The sequence below is a fragment of the Urocitellus parryii genome, chromosome 6 (assembly GCF_045843805.1).
Source record: "Urocitellus parryii isolate mUroPar1 chromosome 6, mUroPar1.hap1, whole genome shotgun sequence".
Classification (NCBI taxonomy): Eukaryota; Metazoa; Chordata; class Mammalia; order Rodentia; family Sciuridae; genus Urocitellus; species Urocitellus parryii.
In genome coordinates, this window is record NC_135536.1 from 173649671 (window position 1) to 173668552 (window position 18882).

The following is an 18882-nucleotide window of genomic DNA, read 5'->3' on the forward strand; positions in this document are numbered from 1 at the left end:
TGTAAACCCAGCGATGGCAAGAGGTGGAGGAGCTGCTGACGACTCAAGGCCACAACTCTGGATCCCAGGAAGCAAGCGATGTTTGCCTGTGCTGTGGCCTAAGGAGAAAGTGTGCACTGTAGCTTTGCTCACACCAGGATTCTCCCTAGCCACTGAGGAGAAAGCATTATCTATTTACCTTCAGGTGACTTATTTATTCTGTAAAGAATATGTGTAAATATTTTGTACAGAGAGCCCTGTATGAAATAAACAGCCATATGTGGTTACTAATTATGTCTGTCATTTGTCCACACCCTCCTAGGCTACTCTTGAGTTACACCCCAGCCCTTTTTACTTTTGGGAACAAGACCTCAAAACTGTAGTCCTCCTGCCTCAGCCTCCATGCCTGACTCTTCAGCAGAATTTTGATAAGTGGAGAGTTGAAGAAAGGGTGTGTGTGGTATAAGTTATTTGGTCTTTGTGCAGGTTCCTGACCCAGGGTTCCTGCAACCCTTGGAATTGCCAAGGAGTGGATGATTCAGGAATGTCTGTCATTTTTAATAAACTCACCTTAGTTCATGCTAACCAGGTGACTTAAGTGAGACTCCTAAATGGCCTCATGACAAGGCTGGTCACTGGAAACACCAAGTGATTACATTGACCTAGGGGTTGGAGGGGGGAGTTCTATGAAAAACCAAATGAGGTTCTGTGAGCTGCCTGGCCGGTGAGTACATGGATATGCAGGGGTCGTGACTGCACATGACTGCAGGGACATGGAGGCTCACCCCCCATCTTGTTCTGGTCACCTCCTCTAGCTGCAGGTCACTGAGTCCAGTGTTTCCTGTGAACATTAGTGAGCCCAAGGGGGAGAGGTCATGGAATTCCCAAATTCATATCTGGCCAGGCAGAAGTGTGGGTCACTGGGCACCCCATCTGTGCTGGCATCTGAAGTGCAGGCAGTCTCTGGGCTGAGCCTTCTAACTGTGGGACCTGATGCGAACTCCAGAGAGTGGGAGAACTGGTTACTGGACACCCAGTTGACTTCAGAAAACCCCACCCAATGTGCAAGGCCAAGGAGGGAGTAGCCAGGGCACAACAAAGCTGACCATGAAGCGTGGGGGTTGTGGGGAGGGGGAAGCCCAGGCCTGGGGCTGGGTCTGTGGAGAGAGGTCATGGCAGTCTGAAAGGCACCTGCAGGCTGGGCTGGAGCCAGCTCTGCCTGATCCTCCCCCAGGGCTGGGGAGGCTGCCAGCCACCGCCAGCCAGTCAGTGACCTGCACCCACACCGGCAAGCCAAGGGCACTTACCCACCCATGTTCTCTGGTGTCTGCTCACTGCCTGGGGTCACCTTTTGCTCTGGGCATCCAGACAGGGTGGCAGTGCCTATTCAAGGGCTGGAACAAACCCTTCCCCCAACATCCTCAGGCCCAGCATCTAAGCCTGGAGTCAGGCCCGGAGCAGCAGAGGCACCCCCTGCCTGCCCTCGTGATCACATTTGTGGCAGAGACTCTGCTTTGGGCATTAATAACCAGCTCTCAATAGGGGATGGGTCACAGCTTGGAGGAGAATGCACAAAATGGACGTCCCCGGACCCTGCTTTTATTAATATGACCAGCAGAGTGGGTACTAATGAATATCAAGGTCAATACTTTGCCATCTTGCCTGAGACATTAAAATTAGGATGGACAAGCTGAGCACAGTGGCACACGCCCATCACCCCAGCCACTCAAGAAATTGAGGCAGGGGGATCACAAGTTCAGGGTCAGCCTCAGCAGCTAGAGATGAAGTTCAATGGCAAACTGCCCCTGGGCTAGAAGCCTCAGTACCAAAAAATAAATTTAGGATGGACAACCTCACCCCTCCAGCACAGCAGTCTTATCTGTTCTGAGATCTCTGCTCCCCACTGCTGGCTCCCCACTGAGAGGTCAAGGGGGACCAGCAAGACTCCCCAGCCGGCCTCAGCCTCCCTCCCCCAAAGGTCCCCCGTGGCCCACTGTGTCCTTGGGCACAGAGATGCCAGCTCTGGTACAGGGACCCAGCACTGAGTCACAGCCTCCTCTTACCACTGAAAAGGGCTGACAGATTACCTTCTTGATGTCATTCCCAGAGGCCTCAGGGACCCTGGCCCATGACACTCCCTCTCAAGGACAGGACAACGCACCCTTCCTGGAAAAGCATTTTAATCTGCTCATGCAGGCAACAGAGGGAGATGGTGGAGGTCAGACCCGAGGGCGGGCTCTCAGCTGGCCCAGTCTCAGCAGCTCCGAACCTCCAACAGCAAAGGGAGAACAAATTCACCCCAGAAAGCCAACGTGGAGGGGCGAGCTGTGGCTAGCTGGTGACCTGCAGGCGAGGAGTGGGGGTGCCGGTGGCTCACAGAGCCCCTTCCAGAAGGTCTGGGCTGCAGGGACGAGGCGAGGGATGGGCCGAAAGCCCGCAGGAAGAGGATAAAGGCACTGGGCACAGGTGACCCAACAGCGGGCTCAGGTGGGCCTCTACACCACCTGTCGCAAACAGGCCATCCCCACAGGGCCTCTGCCTTGGCCAAAGCACAAAACGGTCTTTCAGCCCAGAAATCAGAGCCAAGTTCCGAGCCCAGCCCTGCCCACAACTGCCTCCGGATGTGGGGCTGGGTCAGCTGGAGCCCCGCCATCTTGGGTTCAGTGGCAGTTCTGACAGCTTGGGTGGCAAGGAATCCCATTCACACGGCAGCGGCAGCCCCCGCTGGTGTCTCCGGGGCCCTAGAGGACAGAGGGAAGCGTCCTTGAACAGGGAGGAAGGACAGCCTGCCTGTGCTGCTCCCTCAGACCCACCTGAGCACACCTGCCACTCGGGCCCTCGTCCCCGCAGGTCCTCCTGAGCGGCCCTCCTGGCTAGGCCACCTGGTAGAGGCGGTCACGCAGCTCCCCTATTACGAGAGTCGGGTCCATCTGCCGCAGACCCAGGGTGGGAAAGGCTCGGACAGTACAGCACATCCGGGTGGGCAGCGCTGGTGCCAGAGCGGGCAGACCCCTCCATTTCGTCTGTCTCCTGTGTGCCACAGGAGCCCCAACTCCAGGAACACCCCCAGTGAGGACAGCTGACTTCAGCAAAGAGCTCCCAGGGGATGCTCTACCTAGCAAATGCCTTTGTCATTTGATTCTGACAAGCCTGAGGCTCCACGGTTGTCCCAGGGGAGGAAGCTGAGCCTCAGAGAAGTGCCCAGTGTGGGGGGCCAGGGAGGAGCTGCCCGACTCCTGACTGCACTTTCCCACTGTCCTCTGCAACAGGGAGGAAGAAGGTTCCTGTAAAGGCCGATGTTGGGCACTGGCAGCCATATAGTTAGCCCCTGGGGTACCAAAGCAGCCAGAGACCGGAGGCCAGGACAAGATTGTGGCTGGCCTCGGACAGAACTGTACTGAGGACACTGAAATCTGGATTTCACCTAATTTTCTGTTTTCTGCAGAGTGATCAGGGCTGAACCCAAGGCCTCACATATACTAGGCAAGCACCTACCACTGAGGTACACCCCCAGCCTAGATTTCATATCTTTTTCACCTGTCATGAAATACTGCGCGCTTTCAATACTGTTTGCACCATTTAAAGATGTAGCTGGGCTCAGTGGCACACGCCTATAACTCTAGTGACTCAGGAGGCTGAGGCAGGAGGATCCCAAGTTCAAGGCCAGACTCAGCAATTTAATGAGAGTTTTAGAACTTAGTGAGACCCTGTCTCACAATAAAAAATAAAAAGGGCTGAAGATGTAGCTCAGTGGTTAAGCACCCCTGGGTTTAATCCCCAGTAACAATAAATAAATATTTTTAAAATAAAAATAAATGGGCTGGGGTTGTAGCTCAGTGGTAGAGTGCTTGCCTCGAAAGCGTGAGGCCCTGGATTCGGTCCCCAGCACCACGTAAAAAAAAGAATTATAAAGATATTGTGTCCAACTACAACTAAAAAAAATTTTTTAAATAAATAAATAAATAAATAAAAATGATTGAAAAATAAAAATGTAAAAAGCTACTGTCATGTGTAACTAATTAGAACAAAATTTTTTAATTTTTTTTTTAAAGTGTAAAAAGCAAGGTGCAGTCGCACATGCCTGTAATCCCAGCAATGCAGGAGGCTGAGGTGGGAGAATCATAAGTTCGAGGTCAGCCTCAGCAACTTAGTGAGACCCTCTCTAAACAAATAATAAGGGCTACAGATGTAGCTTCCTGGTAAAGAGCCCCAAGGTTCAAAACCGGGTACCAAAAAAATAAAAATGGTCTGGGTGTGTGCTCAATGGTAGCGCACACCTGCCTGTGTTCAGTTAAAAAAAAAAAAGATGTTAAAAAACCCTCTCCTGGGCCGGGCTGGGGCTCGGTGGCAGAGCACTTGTCTAGCATGTGGGGCTTGGCACAGTCCCCAGGCTATCGTTTTTCCAAGCCCCTCTCCCAGGCAAGCCCCACTCTCCCCACCCCACCCCCAAGCCTTCTGCTCCTTGGACAACTCACCCCAGGGCCCCACCGCGGGCCCTTGGTGACCCAGCAGATCTCGGTGTGGCAGACGGTGCAGCGGATCCAGTCGCACCCATCCTTCTTCTGCACCACAATATGGCACTGGGGGCAGTGCATGGCCTCGCCCTGCTGCAGCAGCACCTGGAGCAGAGGGTGAGTGGGCGGGGCCTGCCGCCTGCCCCGCCCACCCCTGGATGCTTCCAGCGCCCTCCCAGAACTTCTCTAACCTCCTTTGTCACAGAGGTCCCCTGCCTCCACCCAGACCCTGCTCCTGCTGCTCACCACCTGACTCTGGGCCTAAGGCCCATCCCGGGATGGGAGTTGACAGAAGGGAGCTCTGCACCTCCAGGGATCTGTGAACTCAGCTCTGAGAAGCCCCCAGAGCAGAAATCAGCCCGACCCTGGCTCACCCTCAGCATCTCCGTGGTCTGCCGGGCTGCCACGTCATTCTGAGCGCGCAAGGCCAAGTCGTCCTGATACTCCCTGCAGTTCATGCGCTCGTGGATGGCCTGCGGGGGGGGGGGGGGGGGGGGGGGCAGGAGACAGAGTTCCCGGGGCTTCAGACTGGAAGCACTACTTCGGCACAACCAGAGAAGGTCCCTCGGTCTCTGCTTGGTTCTGACCCCACCAGAGGTCCACTGCTTGGAGACCCAGTTTGCCAAGCCTGAGTCTGGGCCCGGGCTCTGCCTGTCTACCTGCTCATCACTTTAATGGGCAACTTTTGAAGGCATTGGGATGTGCCTGGGGAAGGATGGGGCAGGGTTGGGTGGGTCTCAGTGTCTGGCTTAGCATGGGACCAGTTAAGTGTGTGGTGCAGAGCCTGAGCTGAGTTTGGGGCCAAGTTTGGGGCTCGCAAGGGTCAGAGCTCCATGCGGGACCATGATTTCAGTCTGTGACTAGGGCCAAAGTTGAACTCAGCACAGGACCAGGACGTGGTCCAGGATCAGGATCAGTACTACGCTGTGCTGGGGCCAGTGCTGGGATTGGCCTCCCGGGTCAGGGCAGCGACATGCAGCTCCTCATCACAACTCCCAGACCAACATCGCCGCTCCCTCCCTCCCCAGGACCAGGGGAGGAGGCAGCGTGGGATCACGCACCTTGCAGAGCAGGCAGTTGACGTGGAAACACACGGGGCAGGTGAACTCATTTACATCATCCTCAAAGAAGCACCAGCCCTTGCAGTCTGGGGTCTTGCAGTGGTAGCTGAAGGCGCTGCGGTTCTCGGCAATGGAGACGCTCAGGTCCAGAAACCGCTGGTAATCCTCGGGGCTCAGGAGCTGCCAACACACCATGTCCTTGTGTTTGGGGTTCAGAATACCCGACAGATGGCCCTCTGTGCCACCAAATATCCTCCAGGAAGCCCCAGCCCATATAGTCAACCCAGTCCCGAATACTTTTCTCCTATAACCCTCCTAGTGTTTAAAGGCTCCATGCAAGCCGGGCGCCGGGGTGCAGGCCTGCGATCTCAGCCACTCAGCAGGCTGATGCAGGATAGCAAGTTTGAGGCCAGCCTCAGCAACTCAGCAAGATAATATCTCAAAATAAATGAATAAATAAGTAAAAAGAATACCCTGCCTCAAAATAAAAAATACAGGTTGGGGATGTGGCTCAGTGGTTAAGAATCCCTGGTTTCAATCCCTGGCATCAAAGTAAATAGATAAATAAATAAATAAACCAAAAATGAAAATAAATTAAAAGGGCTAGGGATGTAATTAGATGGTGGAGTACATGTCTAGCATGCAGGAGGCCCTGGGTTCAACACCTAGTACCATGGGGGAAAAAAAATAATAAGAAGAAGCAATGATAAGGGCAACATAGTTAAATTAGTATCCTGGTACATCATACTCAAAAAAATCAATTTGGGCCAGGCATGGTGGTGCACACCTGTAATCCCAGCAACTTGGGAGGCTGAGGTAGGAGGATCACAAGTCTGAGGTCAGTCTCAGCAATTCAGTGAGGCCCTAAGCAACTTAGTAGACTCCTGTCTGAAATTAAAAAATAAAAAGGGCTGGAGATGTAGCTCAGTGGTTAAGCCCTCCTGGATTAATTCCTGATAGTCCCCCGCCAAAAAAAAAAAAAAAAAAAATCCCAGTTTGGGCTGGGGATACAATTTAGCAGAGCACTTGCTAAGCATGTATGAGGCTCTAGGTTCAGTCCCCTACATACAAACCAATGTCATACACACAGAGGAAATGATTATTATATTATATAACATTTTTGTATTATATGTAAGGTTCTTTAGCAAAATAATAAGTTGGTGCGTCTTTGCCAGTTACAATGGGTAAGAATCAGGCCTCTGCTCTGTATCGACTGGGTGGTGGTGAGGGCTCTGGGTTAGGGTAGAAAGCTTGCCTAGCCTGGGGAGGGCCCTGGGTTTGATAACCAGCCCTGAAAAAGAAGAGAAGAGAAGAACTCATCCAGCTTCACAGTTACAATGGGTACATTTTATTGTGTACTAAGTGTAATTTAATAAAGTTGATTAAAAAAAACAAACATGTCTGCCAGAAATACTGGAGGAAACGGGACAAAATACAGTTAGAGTATGTCCTGGGATGGGAAGAAACGGGGGGTCCTAGATGCATGTCTGGGAAGCATCTCCCATCTGGCCCTTGGCACCTCTGGCCCTGCCTCCATGTTTTGGCCTGCGAACCCCAGACGCTCGATTCTGGGAAGGCCATTTTCTTGCAATTTGAAGTTGGTGAATCAAGCCCAACAGTTTACACTGTGATGGGGAAATGGAGGCCCAGAGGAGGGAGGATTTGTTCAAGTCATCAGTAGCCAGAGGGGAAACTGACCCCTTAATAACCTGAACCACAGGAGCAGCAGCAGGCACACAGGAGCCCCCACAGCACTGTGCTAGGCTGTTGCTCATGTCCCCTCCCACAGGGACAGCAGGCAGAAGAGAGCAGACACTCGCAAGCACTCCCACACCCAGGCTCCCCACAGCTGCTCCTGGAACCCTGGAACCACCACCAAGTGAGCCCTGTCAGCCTGCAGGTGGAGAGGGGCCACATGAACCAGTCCACCTGTCAAGCCCAGAAAAGAGCAGCCTGGCCCAGCACAGACAAGAAGCACACCTGCTCAGCCTAACTGGAATCACTAACTTGCAACTGATCACTTAAATTGTTGGGAGCCATTAAATCTGGGGTGACTTGTTACACAGCAAAAACCAGCTGATAAAAGGGCTTGCCATGTGCCAAGTCTACTCTAATTTGTTCATGCACACCCTCCACCACAATCTCCACAATTCTTGAAAGGAACTCAGGGGCTGGGGATGTGGCTCAAGCGGTAGCGCGCTCGCCTGGCATGCGTGCGGCCCGGGTTCGATCCTCAGCACCACATACAAACAAAGATGTTGTGTCCGCCCAAAACTAAAAATAAATATTAAAAAAATTTTCTCTCTCTCTTGAAAGAAAGAAAGGAAGGAAGGAAGGAACTCAGGTCATACACCCAGCCTCGAGGCCCAGAGCTCCCCACCCCAACAGCTCACTCTCTTCCCTTCATGAAGGAAAAGTTACAACTGTCAGTAAGTTTCAGCTACTTCCCCCAAATCCTGTCCTGGTTGGACCCCAGCGCCCAACATGGGGGAGGCTCTTGAAAAATGTCTACTGAGACGTCAGCCAGCTTAGGCCAGCTCCAAGGACTCTGGGGCCTTCCTGCCCCCAGCCTTACCGCCCGGATCTCCCTCTCCAGCAGCTTGCCCGGGCAGGAGTAGGTGTTGTCGATGAAGGGGCAGGAGACCTCGGCCTCCTGGCAGTTGCGGATGGTGCCCTGCAGGCACTCCCTGGGGGGGGGGGAGGACAGGGTTAGGTCCTACAACTGCCCACGGGGACTCCACCCTCCCACGGCGCAGCCTGACCCCAGAGCCCTAGCTGGGCTTCTCCTCAACACCCGACTTAGTTCCATCCAGCCGCCCCGCTGTTCCCTGCTGCTCTGACCCAGGCCCCCATCACTCCACCTGGTGACACAGCCTCCTCCCTGCCCCCACCTGGCTCCTAAGTCCACTCTCAGCACCGCAGTGCCCAGGAGCTCCCCACCCCTTCCACCCCAGCACCCACGCAAACCCCCATGTGCTCGCTGAGCCCGGGGAAGCCCAACCCCTCTGTCCCTCTCCTCTGGACACACAGGTCTCCTGAGACAAGTGAGGTCCAAGCCTGGGCCCAATCTTCTGTTCCAGGGACTCTCCTTAGAGGCGTCCTGACCGTCCCCAAGCAGGGCTTATGACCCACTGCTCAGCCAGCAATTATCCATTAACATAGGCCTCCTCCCGAATGTCACCTCCAGGAGGAAGAGGGGACCTGGCGCTCAGTACAGCTCTAGCAATGACCACCAAGGCAAAGGAACACGTTTTCCCAGCCCAGGGGTGGAAGGGCCACGATTGGGGTGTGGTGGGGGATAGCGCCCGCCAGCAGAGGCCAGAGTTGATACAAGGTGAGGGGGAGGGGGGAAGGGGCCCATTTCCCTCCCCTGGGCCTGGGTAGTTGGGGTTAAAATAAGGGCAGAAAGCCTGCAGTCAGAATGCCTGGGCTTCTTACATGAGCTGTGTGGCCTTGGGGAGGTCGTTTGGCCTCTCTGTACCTCCCACTGCTCTCTGCCCTTGGGGAGACAGGGCCTACCTGGAAGGTTCTGCAGGCGTCCAAGGAAATGAAAGCACACAGCCCCACCCATTGGCCCTTCGAGGGACGTGCGCCGCTGGGTGGGGGCGGGGCGCACCTGCAGAAGGTGTGCAGGCACTCGCGCAGCACCACCGCCTCGCCGGGCGCCAGCGCCGAGTAGCACACAGGGCACTCGGCGGGCTCCGTGTTCAGCACCAGGCTCCGCTGATCCAGCTGCACGTGCTGCAGGTAGTTCCCCTCCTGCTGCTGCTGCTTCCGCTGGGCACACGAGCGGGACCACGGGGCGGGTCAGGGTCTTAGGGGTGGTGAGACCAGGGTGGGGCAGGGTGAGGGAGAGGGGCGGGGCGGGCGTGGCCAGGCTGGGAAGCAGGTGGAACAGGGGTCTGAGGGGGCTGAGGTCCTGCCAGGCAGCGGGGCGGGGCGCAGGTGCAGAGGGCACAGGTGGGGTCTGGTCAGTTAGGAAGGCGGGGCAAAGCCGGGAGCCAAGCAAGTCTACAGATGGGACCCCGAGTGGGGTGATGGCCAGGGTGGGGCAGGGGCTGTGCGGGTAGGGAGAGGGGAACAGGGGCAGGTAATCAGCGCTGTCACCACAGGGGGCTCCTGGAGGGCAGTCATTCCCCCAGGGAGAGTGAGGGGCCAGGGACGGGGTAGGCGGGGCCAGAGGCCAGGGCAGTTGGGGCCAGGAGAGGACAAGGTTGGGAGGAGTGAGGGTACAGGTGGATAGGGGTGAGGTCCCTGCTCAGGCCTCCTCAAGGTCACAGCACAGATGTTGAGGTCACAGCTGGGACACTTGCGAACATGGGGGGTTGTTAAAGTGCAGACGGAGACACAGCCCACAAGGGACGGAGCACATGAAGAAACTGGATGTGCTCCACAGCAGGAAGCAGAGTCCCGGCCACAGGGTGACCTCAGAGACAGGAAGCGCACGGTCAAGTGAAGGGCCACAGCTAGCGATGAGGTCAGGAGGGCAGGGCAGTAACGAGGGAGGAGCGGCAGGGGGCTCCCTTCCTGGCCTAGGCCTCCCGCGTCCAGTCGGCAGGAGTCTGTCCCGGGACAGGCACGCCCACCTGCTGGTACTGGCGCAGCGCCTCCTCCTCGCTGGCCAGGCGCGCTCGCTCCTCCGCGTCTGGCTGGTAAGAGGTGGGAACCTGGTAGGTCTCTGGCCGAGCCTGGCAGCACATCTCGCAGCCAGGTCGCGTGGGCTTGTTGATGAAGGTGCAGCCAGGGCACTGCCAGCCCACCTGGGAGCAGAGAGCCATGAGCAGAGTGGCAGACCGGGAGGGGCAGGCAGGGAGCACAGGACTGCCGCTTACCGGTGGGGGCTCGGGCACTGCATCTGGCTGCTGGCCAGGCTCCTGGGGGGCCCCGGACTTGGAAGGGTCTGGCTCCAGGGGACCCCTTGGCTGTAGCGTGAGATCCTTGAATCCCAGATCTGCAGAGGAGGAAGGCCGGCCTCCTTGCTATCCACTGTCCACACCCTGAACCAGCCAGGCACCCCACCTTCAGCCTCTCTCCTCCCTGGACCTGTCTCCAGCTTTGTCCTGCCAGGTGGGCATTCTGGCTCCCCCAGGGATCAGATCCCTACCCCACCCACGATGCCTCCTGATGCACCCAAAGAGCTGCAGGGTCCCCTCTGAGGAGGCCTGAAAGAACACCCCGGGATCCATTTGTGAAGAAACCAGAGAAAAAGAAGGAATGGCGCAGACTTCTCCAGTCAGCTCAGGGGAGTCAGGAACCAGGGAGAGCCCCGGGAGGAGTGTTGGGATGGGACTGCTTCTTTTGCCATGAAGGATATCTGTGGGGCTACTGGTGAAACCTGAGAGGGGCTGACTGTACTGCATCCATGCTGATTTCTGAATTGGAGAGCTGCACGTGGTAACACAAGAAAATTACCTTTTTATTTACAGAAATGACACTGAAGTATTTGGGGAAGGGGACATCATGTCTGACCCTTATTCTCAAATGGTTCAGAAATTTAAACCATTTTATATTTAGAAGAGAATGATTAAAGCAAAGCAAATATGGTAAAGTGTTCATATTTGGGAAAGCCAAGTGCGGTGGCGCATGCCTGTAATCCCAGCTACCCAGGTGGCTGAGACAGGAGGATTGCAAGTTCAAGACCAGCCTTAGCAATTTAGCAACTTAGGAAGACCCTGTCTCAAAAAGGGCTGGGGATGTGGCTCAGTGGTAAAGTGCTCCTGGTTCAATCCCTGGTACCAAAAAATAAAAAAAGTACTTTGGAACTTATGTAATTCTTTGTGCAATTCTATAACTTTTCTGTAGTTATGAAATACTGCAAAAATAAGAAATTTAGAATAAATACTAGTTATAATTATCACCATACCCCGTTTACAGATTATAGAAACTGAAGATTCAGAGACAAGAACAAACCTGCCTGAGGTCACACAGCTCTGGTAAATGCCAGGGCCAAGGCGGAACTCCACCCTGCCCCACACCAGATGTTCTAAAGAGGGTTCCCTGTAGCGCTCTCTGCCCCCGTCCAGGCAGGCACTGTGCCCTGCTCGCTACGGCCTCAGGTGAGCCTGGCCCTGTGCGCGCCCCACTGCCTGGGCCAGGGCCTTACCTTCTAGCATCCGCAGCTGCCGCTCCCGCTGCAGCTCCCGAGGATTAAGCGAGGTGTTGCAGGCTGACAGCAGGTAGAGGTAGGCACTGTCCCCATTCCGCCGCACGCCATGAGAGTGTAGAGTCTCCTGGTCCCGTGCCAACCGCTGCCCAATTACCCACTGCTGCAGTGTGGGTGGGAAGCCATAGTCCAGGAATACCTGGCAGGGGCCAAGAGAGGGGAGGGAGGGAGGAGGGCGGAGGTGAGGAGAGGCGCGAGAAACAGGCCCTGCAGCGGCTCCCACCAGCCCCTCACTCACCATGTCCTTGAGGGAGGCCACGGTCATATCAGGGCGCACGGTGAGCCAGATGGTGACGGTGTGCATCTGGGCATCCTCCACGCTCACACACAGCCTGGAGGGGAGAGGGGGGCCACAGGTCCGCCATGGCCACCAGGTAGGACGTGTACACATTTGCTCCCATGTCCACTCACAAGACTCCCGTCTTGAGGAGACTCCCCTGGATTCCCGGGTCCCTCTGCTTCCTCCTCTATTAGGGCCACAGCCGAAGTCCCTCCACCAGCCCCAGGCAGCACTTAGCCTGAGCCACACTGGCAGCACGGGGGCTGCCCTCCCCACTTCTCCAGCCTCTTCCATCCCTTCTCCAGGCCTTTCAGCCAAACCTCCAACAGTGGTCATTTACCACGAGCAGAGGCCCAGTGCGAACTGACTCTTAATCCTCTCAAGGAGCTCACAGGTGGTACTGTTGTCTCTTTTCCACAGATAAACATGTTACAGTAACTATGCCAAAGTACAAGGAATGACTGCCAGAGGCAGGATTTAAGGCCAAACACCATTATTTCAGTGCTTTTTTTTTTCCCTGTTGTTGGACATAATACCTTTATTTATTTACTTTTATGTGGTGCTGAGGATGGACCCAGCATCTCAGATGTCTGGGCGAGCGCTCTACTGCTGAGCCAAACTCCAGCCCCTATTCCAGTGGTTTTGTTGTTGTCTGCAGTAGTGGGGACAGAACCCAGGGCCTCCCACATGCTGGGCAAGCTCTCTTTCACTGAACCTCAGCCTGATATTATAAATACCAACTTTCTCAAGGATCCTCAAACACTTTTGGAAGACTAAAAATATGAAAAGGAAGAGCTAATAGGAAAAACCAGAACTGAACTCCAAAGGAAACAGAGATCATGTAAAGTGCAGAACAATCGGATGAGCACTCTCTGACTTGGGAACACATTACATCTGCAAAGCAAGGATAGCAAGAAGGAATCAGAAGCCAGGTGCAGTGGCACACACCTGTAATCCCAGCCACTTGGAAGGCTGAGGCAGAAGGATCACAAGTTTGAGGCCAGTCTAGGCACTTTAGTGAGGCCCTAAGCAACCTAACGAGACCCTGCCTCAAAATGAAAAATAAATAAATAAAAAGCACTGGGGTGTAGCTCAGTAGAAAAGGGCCCCTGGGTTCAATCCCCAGTACCAAAACGAAACAATAAAACAACAACAAAAAGCTGGCAAAAAACCTGTATAGGCAGTTATCCAAAGAAAAGATGCAAATGACCAACAATCACATGACAAGATGCTCCACATCATTAGGTAACAAATGATTAGGGAACTACAAGTCAAAGCCACACTGGGATACTACTTCAAACCCACGAGGGTGCTATAATCAAACCACACGCTGCTGGCCAGAATGTGAAATGGTGCAGCCACTTGGAGAACCAGCCTGGCGGTTCCTCATTAGGGTTAATGTAGAGTTACCCTATGACCCAGCAATGCCACTGGGAGGTAACCCCAAGAGAAATGAAAACAAGTCCACCTGGTCACACCCGTTCACAGAAGAATTATTCATAACAGCCAGGAAGTATGAACAACCTGAATGGCCATCAACTGACTAAAGGCTAAAGACAAAGTGATTTGTCCACACAGTGGATTGTTGTTCAGCAATAAAAAGAAAAAAGGTCCGATACATATGGTAAACATGGATGAATCTAGAAAACATGTTAAGTGAAAGATGCCAGACCGAAAAACCACCTGTGGTAAGATTCCACATATATAAAATTTCCAGAATAGACAAATCCCTAGAGATAGACGGCCCTGGAAAGAAGGTGGAGAGGGACTGACTATTAATGTACAGATTTTCTTTTTCTTTTTTGGTACTGGGGAATTGGATCCAGAAATACTTCACCACTGAGCAACATCCCCAGCCCTTTTTATTTTTTATTTTGACACAGGGTCTCAATAAGTTGCTTAGAGCTTCACTAAGTTGCTGAGGCTGGCCTCCCGGGTCACTAGGATTACAAGTGTGTGCCACCATGCCCAGCTGAGTATGGGTTTTCTTTATAGGATAATGAAATGTTCTAAAATCGACTGTGGGGATGACTGCACAACTCTGACACACTATTACCTTACTAGGCAGCAATAAAAAAGCTGTAAAAAAAGAATCAGAGACATCAACATTTATTGAGTGATTACACTTTGGTGTTTCAGCAGAGATTAAAACCTCTGGGGCAAAGACTGACAGCATCCATTCTCCCTTGCTTCCCTTGCTAAGAGAACCCTGCAGTCTAGCTGGATACCGGCTATATTTCACAGCCTCCCTGCAGACTGAGTGTGGCTGTGAGAACAAGATTAGGAATGAAGCAGAAGTATGTGCAACTTCTTGTCTATGTTCTTAAAGAGAAGTCTTCCCTTCTTCCTGATGTAATGGCTGGAGTGGAACAGTCATTTTGAACCATGAGATGAATTTCATGAATAATGAGACAGAAGAAAGATGTGCCTCTGAGGACCATGAGCAGCAGAACCTCCAAATTTGAACTGGCTTTTTTTTATGCCACTGTTATTTTTCTTCTATTATATGAAGCCTGATATCCTAACATACCTCCTAACAAGCCTATCACTACTGTTATTGTTTCATTTTAAAAAATGAGAAAGCAAACTCTGAGAGGTAAAATAACCTACCCCACATCTCAGTGACAAACTGGTGTTTGAATCCAGGGACACTCGGCCACTAAGCCACGTCCCCAGCCCTTTTTATATTTTATCTGAAGACAGGGTCTCGCTGAGTTGCTCAGGGCCTCGCTAAGTTGCTGAGGTTGGCTCTGAACTCACAATCCTCCTGCCTGCGCCTCCCGAGCCACTGGGATTACAGGTGAGCGCCACCACGCCCAGCCAAGAATCATTCTCGAGGGTGCAGCGGCACATGCCTGCAATCCAGAGGCTGAGGCAAATTAGAGCCATTCAGTGAGACCTTATCTCAAAATAAAAAACAAAAGGGCTGGGGATGTTGCTCAGTGGTTAAGCACCCCAGGTTCAATACCTGGTGCAAAAAAGAAAAGAACATTTGATAGGCTGCCCATGAAGGTTCAGGAAGTCCAAGTCCCTGGCTAACCACACAGGCCTCACCTGATGTCCTGTGTCAGGGAGACCTCGGGCTTCAGTTTCACACTCACGGGCACCCGTTGCTCTGCCAGCCAGATGGCACACTTCATAGCAGCCTGTTCATCCCCACCAGCCACTGCCCGGGCGAGACTTAGGGCCATCTCCTCTGCTATTGTCAGCAAAATAGAAGCAGGTTAGCACAGGTTTACATTTGGGGAGGTGGGGGGTGAAGGGGATGAGGGACAAGGTGACCCTGTGTGCACACACGCAGCTCCCTATCTTCCTGGTAAACTACTACATATCCTTCTCTACCCAGTTTAAAGTCCCTTTCTCTGGAAGAAAGTCCCTTCTCTGACACTCTCTACTCCTGCCAACTTAGGCTCATTTGGTTCCATTTTTCCTTCCTACTCAAGACTTCCCATACTTCCATTCATTTATTTGATGAGCATTTACCGAGCTCCTACTGTGTGTGACCCTCAGTCCCAGGAAATGGGTAAAATAAACAGGGCCCCTCCCCTCAAAGACCTGCCAGTCCAGAGGAGAGGGAGAAATAAACAAATTTAACAGGACAAAAAAAGAAATCAGATTGTGGTCCATGTTGGCAAGAAATAAACAGGGTAAGGAGATCAGGGACAGTGCTGAGATCTGAGGAGGAGCAGCAGGGGGACGCGGAGGGTGAAGGGGGTGGTGTTCATGTGGAGAGGAGTAAGGGAAGGCGCAGCAGGATCAGAACGGAAGCCAGTGGGGCTCCACTACAGTCAGCAAGGGGGTGAGTGCAGGGAGAGGGGGTGGGGGTCACCCAGGGCTCAGGAGTTGGTTCTAAGAACACAAAGGCAAGGAAGGGTTTGCAGCGGGGCAGTGAAACACCCAGGTTCTACAGTGTTGGGTGGCCTGGGCAGAAGAAGAGGCAAGGAATTCTGATAGGCCCACTGAGGTCCGTCTCCGCACCCACCCAGGTCTCATGTCAGTGTCCTCTGGTAGTGCCAGCCCACCTCCCATCGCAGCACAGAGCCGGCCCAGAATGCAAGGGAAGAAACTGAAGGGCAGGTGGGCAGAGAGAGCACAGGCAAGGCTGGGACCCCTCCTCTCCCTCCCTCTGTGCCCACCTTTCTTGAACTTCTCGTCCATCTGGCTTGGCTGCGCCCATCCCACAGAGGGGGGCTGTGGCTTCGTGGAAATGCTTCCTCCAGGCCACCTGGGAGAGAGCATGCGACCAGGAGCGACTCGGCCTCTGCCGGTGGCCTTGGGGGCCTGCCCAAGCCCCTTCCATGCTTTGGTGTCCCGGGCGGCAGCCGGGTAGCATCACACCACCCGGGGCCCGGGCCTGGCACAGGGAACTGGCCAGAACCCCACCCGGGACGGTGAAAGCGCAGGGGGCACCCAGCCAATGGGCGAAAGAGGAAACGGGGCCGGGGCGGGAAAGGAGGGAGAGGACGCCGGCGCCGCACGGCGGGGGCGCTACAGGTCCCCGAGGGGCGCCCCGCTTCCCCTGGGAGCGCCCCTGCGGTCTGGGACAGCGGCCCTACCCCAGCGCTCCCGGAGGTGCCTGTCATTCGGAAGCAGGGGACCAGCTCCGGCGGAAGAGAAAGTGAAAGTAGTGGCCCCGGAAGTGGGGCGGGGGGGGGCCCGGAAAATTGTCTCCTCACCCGGGACCCCCCGCCCGGCCCCAGCGGCAGGAGGCGCCGAGGCTGTCCCCGCGCCCCCGCCCCCGCGGGCCCGGCCGTCCCCAGCGCCCAGCCTCCCCGATCCAGGCGGCCCCCTCGTGCTGACCTCAAAACCCCCGACCCGGGCTCACCCGAAACGCCGCGCCGCCGCCGGGGGCGGGGCCTGGGGGTCGTGGGCGGGACCTGGATCGAAGGACCGGGGTCTGAGCGGAGCCGGAGCCGGTCTGGAGGGCGGGGCCGGGGCCTTCTGGAGGGCGGGGCTGGGGCCTTCTGGAGGGCGGGGCCGGAGCCTGTCTGGAGGGCGGGGCCGGGCCTGAAGGGGTGAGGGCGGGGCCTGGGCCAGGAGGGGCGGGGCTTGAGAGACCCGGTCGTTTGACACCCCTGCTGACAGCTTTGGAGAGCTCTAAGCGGGCTCCAGATTGTTTCTGACCTTGTCAAGGTCAGAGAGGAATCTGAATCCAAACCTGGCAGGTTAGGGAACCCACCCTCAACCAGACCGGAGGCTGCCTCTAGGCTTTCACCCTCTACTTTTGCATTCGATCATTGAGGAAGTTTGCATCCGCCTTACAAAAAAAGTCTGGGAGCCCGACGTACTCCAGGCTCCTGCCTCTTTAAAATTTTCTCCCACTTTTCATCCCACGGATCAGCAGATCCTGTGAGTTTCATCTGCAGAGTGGATTCAGAAACTCACCCCTCGCCTCCTCCATGCCCCATCCCGTGGCGCCTGCCTCAGTCCTCTGTCCTTTCCCAGTCGAGTCGGATTAGCGTCCTCTCCTGGCTCCTTGTTTCTTTTTCTGTCAGCCCCTCCCCGACCTGCAGGCACCTTCTGCCCAGGTACCAGAACATCCTGCTAAAATGTGTGTCAGATCCAAGTCAGCCCACTCAGATACTCCCAAAGAGCCAAAGTCCTCCCCAGCCTGCCAGCTGCCACCCACAACCTCTGCCTTTGTCTCTGACACCCTCACTTGGGATCACTGCACTCAAGCCTCACTGGCTTCAGGGTTCTGGAACAACTCAGCCTTTTGGAATCTGCTGATTTAGAATTTTTCCATAGGAAGAGGTTTCTGGTGACGAATGTTCATACTTTTTCTTTGAAAAAAAAAAAAAAACTTTATTTAGGGCTGGGGTTGTGGCTCAGTGGGAGAGTGCTCTCCTACCATGCATGAGGCACTGGGCTCGATCCTCAGCACCACGTAAATGTAAAATAAAGATATTGTGCCCACTTAAAACTAAAATAAATAAATAAAAATTTTTTAAAAAAACTTTATTTAGACTTTTTTTTTCTTTTGCTACTGGGAAGTGAACCCAGGGGTGCTTAATCACTGAGTCACATCCCCAGCCCTTTTTATTTTTTGTTGTTGTTTTGAGACAGGGACTGGTTGAGTTATTTCAGGGGCTCCCTAAGTTGCTGAGGCTGGCCTGAACTTGCGATCTTCCTGCAGCAGCCTTCTAAATTGCTGAGATTACAGGCAAGTTGCTGAGATTACAGGCTTGCGTGCACCACCATGCCTGACTCCTAAACCTCCTTCTTGAATGAGTTTTTAGCTGGGTGTGGCTGTTTTTTTCAGACTCTTGAAAAGGTACATTCCATTGTCTTTCCTGATTTCCACAAGGGCTGTTGACATTATCTGTCAGTCTGATAAATAAGGAACAGACAGATGAGGGTGGTGGGAACACAAAGTTAAGGGCCCCCTGCGCTGACCCCCACGGGCTTTCTTTTCCCTGCAGCCTGCCTGGCTTAGGTGGACAGGCTCTGTCACATTCCTCAGCAAACTACCTGTTGTCTGCAGGAGAAATGCAGGCCCAAATAATGTTGAATAAAGGAACCAAATTACCCTGAGGGGGAGACTTTTGGAACCCTTTTCACAGACTGGACCCTGAAACTCAGGGAAATAAGCATAATTCCTAGTGATCATAAAACCTGTAAGAATGCATGGCTAAGAATCCAATTAGAACCTGTTGGTATGGACTAAAGTGACCTAGAGTTGCCATGGCAGTGGGGACTTGAAAGTGTGATGTCATGCTGCTGTCAGTCAAAAGCCAAGAGGTGGATCTGGGCAGACTCTCTGGAATCTCCAAAAAACTGGAGTGCAGGAGAGGCTCCTTGTCCCTCTGTGTCCCCTTTCTCTTTTCCTATCCCTTCAATAAGTTCAGGCCTGTTCCTCTGAGCATCATGTCTGAAGTCTTCCTG

The 18882-nt window shown here is 54.0% G+C and overlaps 1 protein-coding gene across 3 annotated transcripts; it reads right to left on the reverse strand.

The window, feature by feature from the left end:
- Positions 1-2150: 2150 nt before the first annotated feature.
- Positions 2151-16923, reverse strand: Rbck1 (RANBP2-type and C3HC4-type zinc finger containing 1). 3 transcript variants are annotated; one of them, XM_026402112.2, is made up of 13 exons: positions 16798-16923; positions 16134-16222; positions 15052-15196; positions 11956-12049; positions 11658-11856; positions 10387-10505; positions 10141-10314; positions 9171-9331; positions 8130-8241; positions 5555-5734; positions 4868-4966; positions 4455-4598; positions 2151-2720 (listed from the first exon to the last, which is right to left on the reverse strand). In XM_026402112.2, exons 2-13 carry the CDS (start codon positions 16153-16155, stop codon positions 2640-2642), a joined length of 1530 nt encoding a protein of 509 aa, XP_026257897.1. In that variant the 5' UTR covers positions 16156-16222; positions 16798-16923; the 3' UTR covers positions 2151-2639. The 3 variants fall into 3 exon arrangements, with proteins under 3 accessions (XP_026257897.1, XP_026257896.1, XP_026257895.1); XM_026402111.2 differs by having other exon boundaries at positions 16823-16874; XM_026402110.2 differs by lacking the exon at positions 16798-16923 and adding an exon at positions 16554-16742.
- Between the last annotated feature and the right edge of the window lie 1959 nt (positions 16924-18882).

Coding starts and splice junctions, on each gene's coding strand:
- Rbck1 (XM_026402112.2), bottom strand. CDS start 16,155: ATGGACGAGAAGTTCAAGAAAG. Junction 12,050..15,051: donor TCCCTGACACAGGACATCAG/GTGAGGCCTGTG, acceptor TCTCCCCTCCAG/GCTGTGTGTGAGCGTGGAGG. Junction 4,967..5,554: donor TCAACTGCCTGCTCTGCAAG/GTGCGTGATCCC, acceptor CCCCCCCCGCAG/GCCATCCACGAGCGCATGAA.